The sequence below is a fragment of the Cottoperca gobio genome, chromosome 6 (genome assembly GCF_900634415.1).
Source record: "Cottoperca gobio chromosome 6, fCotGob3.1, whole genome shotgun sequence".
Taxonomy (NCBI): Eukaryota; Metazoa; Chordata; class Actinopteri; order Perciformes; family Bovichtidae; genus Cottoperca; species Cottoperca gobio.
This window is the reverse complement of record NC_041360.1, coordinates 16,727,155-16,735,015: the sequence shown is the minus strand read 5'-3', so window position 1 is coordinate 16,735,015 and position 7,861 is coordinate 16,727,155. Positions and strand designations below refer to the sequence as shown.

General features: G+C 38.8%; 1 protein-coding gene across 1 annotated transcript; it reads left to right on the top strand.

Annotated features, from left to right (window-relative positions):
- The first annotated feature begins 1,057 nt into the window (after nt 1–1,057).
- On the top strand, nt 1,058–3,584 carry foxb1a (forkhead box B1a). The gene has a single exon (XM_029434097.1). It carries the CDS (start codon nt 1,751–1,753, stop codon nt 2,690–2,692), a length of 942 nt encoding a protein of 313 aa, XP_029289957.1. The 5' UTR covers nt 1,058–1,750; the 3' UTR covers nt 2,693–3,584.
- Nucleotides 3,585–7,861: the final 4,277 nt, after the last annotated feature.

Genomic DNA, 7,861 nt, shown 5'->3' with positions numbered 1-7,861 from the left:
AACGTTAATGGGAAATGACAGGTGTTAAAAGGCACTCTGCAGGGGGAGAGAAAACTGCACGCTGGAAGTTTTAGACTAGACACTTTACACAAAGAAATTATAAAAAAAGAAATAAAATATATAGGCCTATATTAAAGAATAGCCTCCCATAATATGAAGTATAAAAGTATTTACTTTAATTAGATAATTTAGATTTAATGGACCCTTTTTCCTTCTATTTTTTTTGCAATGATTTAGGGTTTCAGATGAAACAGTGCCTTTACAGCAGAGAGGAAGCTCTTCTTCAGCCTGCTCCTGGTTTCTGGGTGAAAATAGCTCGATGTCCCCCGCAATGCGATTCTTTTCGTAATCCGTCAGACTGGTGATGGGGTGCATTGTGGATTTATGGGGGGAAATTAGCATAAATTATGAGCAAATCTGCGTGTGCGTGTGTGTGGTCCCTGGCATTGCAAACCCTCCAAGCGGAAAGGTGGCCCTGGCCAAAAGCTTGAATAGCAATAGCTCAAAATAGGCTTCCCATTTGGTTTTCACATTCATATAATTGACTTATGGATATTTTATACAGTTTTCACCACACAATCCTCAAGGGTTTATTTGCATTTCTGAAGTACTTTTGAATCTTCTTTACATAAACACAATAGACCTGATTGCCTCATGAAGTTTCAGTTTGAACAGCGTTGTTTGCATTGTGTTGATGTTTTCATATCGTCTACTTCCTCTGTGCAGCTCTGGGCGAAATTAGCTGAGAAAAACTAATAGTCGGCTCATCAACAAACTTGCTCATGGCAAATTATTTTGTATGGCATTTCGTAAACAATTTAAAACTGTAATTAGGTGGAGAGAAATGCATTTTCGCAACATTTTTATCTGTAAAATCAGTTTTCATTCAAATCCACATCATGAAAAATATGTTAGCAGCGTGCATAAAACAATTCATGGAAAACTGCACTCATTTCACACATCAATGCACAAACAGGAGTATTTTTAATAAATCCACCCTAAGATCAAACACAATACACATCTGCCTTAACGACAGTAAAGATAGATAAAAGCCCGTTTTATGACCGACTATCATTAAATTACAATATGCCGAATCATTTTCGTTTCCGTTCAAAATTCCATTATTCTTGTGAATTGTAACTGTAAAGTCCGCTGAAGAAGTATTAGCGCATACCTTCACACACTGAGTGCCATCGCAGTTCAATTCCGGCTGCCGAGCCTATTCACCCCTTTTTCTGTCTTCAAATGGAAATGATTTCCATTGGCCCAAGGTGTCCATGTAAATAGGTGTAAATGAAACCAGATTATGCCTTCCTCCCAGCCCCCTCCTCCCATGGCAATTGTCATGTGATAGCAAAGAGGTGGCACATTAATGGAGCGCCTCTACAGGGGTCTTTTCTGCTCATGTCACTACATAAAACTATCAGATGGTTAGAGGAAGGCCATGGAGGCATCCACTTAGCTCGTCTTATCAAGGACGCCAAATGAAGTCTATTCAGCTCTGCTAGCGGGACAAGCTGACTTACTTTGCAAGAAAGACTTACAGCAGCCGTCACTTCATAAATGTGCTCCGTCCGCCCGCCTGCACACTCCAGAGGCGCTCAACCTGCCTGTTTTACGCACAACGCAGCTCCAGCATTGCATGTATTTAAACTTTCCTCAGTGGTTGTTTTCATGAAGAGCGGCAAGCTTTCGTCAAGGAATTAAGGGAGACTACTTTTTTTTTATTGCTTTTCCGAAAATATCGAGGATGCCTCGTCCAGGGAGAAACACGTACAGCGACCAGAAGCCACCTTACTCCTACATCTCCCTCACTGCCATGGCGATCCAGAGCTGCTCAGAGAAGATGCTGCCTCTCAGTGAAATTTACAAGTTCATCATGGATAGATTCCCTTATTATAGAGAAAACACTCAGCGGTGGCAAAACTCTCTGCGACACAACCTGTCATTCAACGACTGTTTCATTAAAATCCCCCGCCGCCCAGATCAGCCAGGCAAGGGCAGTTTCTGGGCTCTGCACCCCAGCTGCGGGGACATGTTTGAGAATGGAAGTTTCTTGAGACGCCGCAAAAGGTTCAAACTGTTGATGTCGTCTGATCATTTGGGCCCGAGTAAGCAGTCGGAAGCTGCCCATTACCTCCAGCAGCAAGCCAAACTGAGACTGAGCGCCCTGGCAGCCACTGGCACGCACCTTCCCCAGATGTCAACTTACAACCTCGGAGTGTCTCAGTCCTCAACTTTTAAGCATCCGTTCGCCATCGAGAACATCATCGCCAGAGAGTACAAGGTCCCGGGGAGTCTGGCGTTCTCCACCATGCAGTCCATGTCTGCCGGGTACCCGCTCCACAACCAGCTGACGACAGCCTGGCCCCACATGTACAACACCAGCATGATTGACACGGTGGCACCAATCTCCATGGCAAGCAGCGACTACAGTGCCTATGGCGTGCCCATCAAGTCCCTGTGTCACGGGGGACAGTCCTTACCGGCGATTCCTTTGCCAATCAAGCCCACCCCGACCTCCATGGCCGGCTTCTCGGCGTTACCTCCACACATCCCCGCGTTTCTATCAAACTCTCCGCAGTCTCTGAGCCCGACGTCCCCACAGACAGCGACGAGCCAAAGCAGCCCTGCAACCCCGAGCGAGACTCTGACGAGCCCCTCCACACTGCAGTCTGTGGCTGTGCACTGACCAGCGGAACTTTTCCCAGGAGAACGAACTGCTGGCCGGCTCCCAGGCCGCTTTACCAATCCCAAAGTTTATATTTTCTGTCGTCGGAAACTATCAAGGCGAGTTGCAGTTGCATATCGAATTATTTGTGTATGTGTTGAATGTGTCGCTTTAAATTGTGTCATAGAAGTCCAGCACAGAATCGCACAGCGAAGTATTGCTCTTGAAAATATAAATTATTTGATAGTTCTATTTTTCAGTTTATTGTGAAATGTGAGTGTTAAAAGTGGAGCCACTGATGGGGATCCAGGGGACGTTTGTTTTGGCACCATCAACTCTGATTTTAAGTGCTTGAAATTCCCGTGGCAGTCTTTCAGTTTTATCAAATAGCAAAACTTTTGCACCGTTTCTGTGTGACCACTGTAATGTCAATGAAATTGCGAGTTAATGGCTCTGTGTTTTTGTTTGCTTTTAAATACTGGAATGATGGATAAGGGTATACCAAATAGGAATAGGATTTAGATTTGTTCTTACCATCCCTGTAAAAAAAGAAAGCAAAATGAGTTATCAAATCTTTTCAAAATGGAAAAGTAGTATGAGACGTCCTCAAAATGCAAGATGTGAATATTGCAAATAACTGATACTGAAATGTTGTAAAATGCACTTTTTAGTTTTATGTTTTAGATATCTATTTTCCAGAAAATGTTCTGTGAAGCATTTAATTTAAAAGGCTGTGGTGACCATGTGTATCAGATGCTGTAAATTTGTACTTTTGTTTTTTAGGTAAAAGCATGCATTCTAAAAATTTGTGTTGATACTGTTGTTGTTATTGTTGTTGTTTGGTTTCTTTGTTTGTTTATTTTTTTGCAAGCATGCGTGCTTTCGAAAAGTGTGCGAAATCTGCAATGAATTGGAAAAAAAAACTGGTCATCGAAATATTTTCTCATTAAAAGTGAAGTAAACAATCAAACGTGTTTCTGAAGATTTAATCCAAGACAATGTCACATAGGCCTATTATTATTATTGTTATTTATTATTATTATTATTATTATTATTATTATTATTATTATTATTATTATTATTATTATTATTACAGGTCATAGATAACAATTATCAATTGGCGGAAAATGTTTTTTTTATCGGGTATGACTCTTTAATTTTTCACACATCAGTTATTGTATTAAATACTAATAATATAATAATAATAATAATAATAATGCTAATATTTATTTGATTTGTGTTGTATCCAGACCTGTATGATTTCAGAGTGTGAGAGTTGCAGAGAAGCAGTGGGCAGAGAAATGAATCGTGCAGTCGATTAGGATGCATGGAGTTGCGATGCCATGGTCACAGCGCAGACAACTGGGCTCATTCATCAAGCTGTAGGCTAAACACAATTAAGCCCAACAATAAACATTTAGAAAAGCTGCACACAGTGTCCGAATTAATGTTGTTGCATATTTTAGACTTCAAATTTCACAGAGGGCAATTAAATAAGTGGCATGTAGATATTTTTTTGTTTTACTGTTTCGACCTTATTTTTAACTATTATTCGGGGGAGCTTTATTCAACAGGTTTGTAAATACACACGGATACGTTTTTGTAAACAAAGTGCATAGTATATTTTTCATTCTTTTATTCGATTTGTTTTCAGGATTAAAAAAAATAACGCGCTTTATTTGCCTCCCCTATAGAAAGCAACAGCCTATTTCGGGGTATTAAGCAAATACATTAGAATTCCGTCACTTTATGCAATCGAGTAGATCAAATAAAGGGTCTCGGGCCACTTCATTCTCCCTCATTCACTTGAATTGAAAGTGCAAAGAATAGCAAACTTAGACTGGGCCACCAATGTAGATTTAGCCTTTTTTCAGCAAGACAAAAAGACTGATTTTTCACAAACACATTGCTGACTGGGGAACTAGGAAACGAGCTGCAAGACCCTTTTGGAATTTAAATCCACCCCTCCCCCATGGACTGTTTGGACAACAGTGTTAGTTTTTTTTCTCCCCACTTTGTGAATTTGTGTGTGTAACATTAATTCTGACTCTGGATGATTAAATGTATTGAAACTGCAACAGCAGATTACAAGCTTTAATTTTGAATCACATTTTATTTTTTCTGGTTGGTCATTACAATTACATTTAAACCACATTAACACACACACGGAACTTTTTCAATGAGCACATTAAAGCAATGAAATCCAGCAACTGGAAAAAAAAACTGTAGGAACAATATATATTAACTACACATTTATATTTGTGCATTTCTTTTCTATTAAATTGGATTTCAGTTTACTTGTCTAATTTGGTGTGTATTGCACTGTTCTAAATTAAATGTTAATTCAATTATATATATATATATATATATATATATATATATATATATATATATATATATATATATATATATATATATATATATATATATATATATAGATGAATGTCTGAAAATAACCTGTGTTAGTCTTTCATTGTAAAGTCATCCTAGAATGTGAAATGTAATAATAACCAAACATTTTCATTTGATGTATTATGTGCTACTCTGCAGCAGAAATGCAATATTCAAATTGCAACATCCTACAATTATGTTTTAAGACAAAGCGCATTTGGTGGATGTTCCCTGGAATTTCTATAATGTTGCACACCAATGGTTTGAAGTCCGTTTAGAAAAAGGGCGTTGTTTGGCTGGCACTCAGTTCCATTAATAAACATTTTCAGCTTTTCCTGCACGAAATGTTCAAGTGAGTTCATTAATTTAACCCCTAATAGAAAAAGTGTGAAACCACAGGTTACAGGTGGGAGAGAGAGGAAACTCATATTACACCTCACCATAGGAAACTCACCGGACACCTGACACTCATGAAATTCAAATAATTAGTTTGGAAAACATTCTTTTTTTCTGAATAAGACGTTTAAACAATAACTGTTTCTGACATTACACGCTTTTTTTAATCTGCAAACATGGTCCCAGAGTTTCCATAATACAAAGAAAATCTGTTCTTGCTCTTTCAGCCTATTATACAGATAATGCTCTCCATATATTCAGTAGCATAAGTATACACTTAGTAATATAATCCAAGTCTGCAGTGTCCTTGTTCTCTCAACTATGTTCCACTTAGACAAAGAAGAAGGTCATTTTAGGCAGGGGATGAAATATAGACCACATGCAAAACCTCAATGTTGTAGTTTAATTAAAATAATTCATTAAAGTGGAGGCCCAAGGTAATTAGCATGTATAATTTATGATTTGCTTAATGCATGAAGGCAGTGGCCTCCGCAATAAACTCAACTTAACCTCAAGTAGGGAAGTGATACGGACAGGGTGCTGTTATTTACTGTGTGTTTATTGTTTGGATATTTGTCAAGAGGAAGCAAGTGTTTCATAAAACCCTGGCCGCTATCTGGCTTCCACTGCACACAAACAACTTATTTGTTTATGAGTTTATCTTGTGGATTTATGCTCACTCATAAGAGAAGCTGTCAGGTTTGTTGTGAAGGAGAGGTATTGGAAATTGCCCTCACTTTTTTTTCTTTTGCCGTATATATTTACACGTTTATCCTGCTGGTCACTAGTGTTGAAAAGTAGTTTATGCTTGTTCTTTGAGCTGACAGAATGAGGACATGGACGCACACCACAAGGTAGCTCCGCTCGTCTCCCACAGCAGTCTGTCAGCACTGACTTTTAGAAGAAGCAAAAATAATCAGTGATACACAAAACTTGCATAAATTATGCTCTGCAAATGTATCAATCCTTGACAAGCCTTTTGACATTTTGAAACATGGCTAGTGGCTATATTTTATAATTTCCTGCAAGTACATGTAGTTTTTTTTATAAAAACAACAGAGTAAAACAAATATTTTCAGATGGAGCTGTGGACCATGGTAAACAGATTTATTTTAGTGGTAAACAGCAACGTGGCGCTCTCCTGACGGGCGGGAAAGAAGCTACTGAATAAAAATTCTTATTATCTGCATAATATCCTTCTTATACACTAAAATGTTAGTACATTTTAACAATCATAAGATTGTGTCAGAGATCATCCCTGTGTTTTATTTGAAATCACAAGAAAAAGTACACTGTGATAATAATATTCTACAAGTGAACTCCTCACAGTGCACATCATCATTATGAGACTATATGGTTAAGTCATCAGTCATAATGTGTGACTCCCAGGTTAAATACATTACATGGCTGTGTCAGAGGGCAAAGGGCAGGTATAGTGGGCAGCTGGAGGGAGAGGCCGGGGGGATGCAGCAGCATTCAAGGCTGGCTCAGCCAAACACCCATGTGTGCATGAAATTAGAGTGTCAACATCTGATTCATGCTGCTGGGTGGTGACTGTGAAACAAATTATGACAGCGGGTGGCAGCGGCGAAATTCCGCTGAGCTGCAGCAGACAGTGGCTACGTGGAAGTTACAACAGGCCGTAAAAATGCTGTTTTATAAACTGTGATGAAACGTTATTATGTGATAAAGTTAAAGTTTCTCAGTTCATCGACCAGCTCATCACAAAAAATGATTGAAAAAGAAGAAGAATTTTAAGAATTAAAGCAGACAGGGAAATGTAAGCTCTCTGGTGGAAGTGGGTGTCGTAAAGAAGATCTAATGATTCCAGGTGATGATTGTCTTTCAAGATAAGGATGCATATTGTCACAGACAGGGTGTAAGGTGCAATTGAAAGAGTTCCTATACTCTGACATTGTCAGCAGCATAACACGGTTTTTATAGATAGAAATAAGGGTAAAAACATTGAAATTGTATAAATGTTACAGTTACAGTTTGTAAACAGTAATCCCTCCCCTGTTGCTTTGGATGTTTCTTCCTTCTCCCCCTTCTGTTAACTGTTTCTGCAGAGTTTTATAAATCTTCAGGAAACTGGTTTTACAACACAGTTATTTTCACTCACATATTTTTCAGTTTCCGATATGTGATGCAACACTTTCTCTGAACATAGATGGATCTCTTGTTATTGACTCCCGAGAGTGTGAACATGTTGGGCAGGTTGAGACTAGTGAGACAGACAACCTACAGAAACTAATACATCAAACTTCAGGCTCCAGCCCTGTCAACCTCCTCCTCCAGCCAATACATTTGACATCTGACACACATTCCTCCTCCTCTTCTTCTTCTTCTTCTTCTTCTTCTTCTTCTTCTTCTTCTTCTTCTTCTTCTTCTCTTCTTCTTCTT

Coding starts and splice junctions, on each gene's coding strand:
- foxb1a (XM_029434097.1), top strand. CDS start 1,751: ATGCCTCGTCCAGGGAGAAACACGTACAGCGACCAGAAGCCACCTTAC.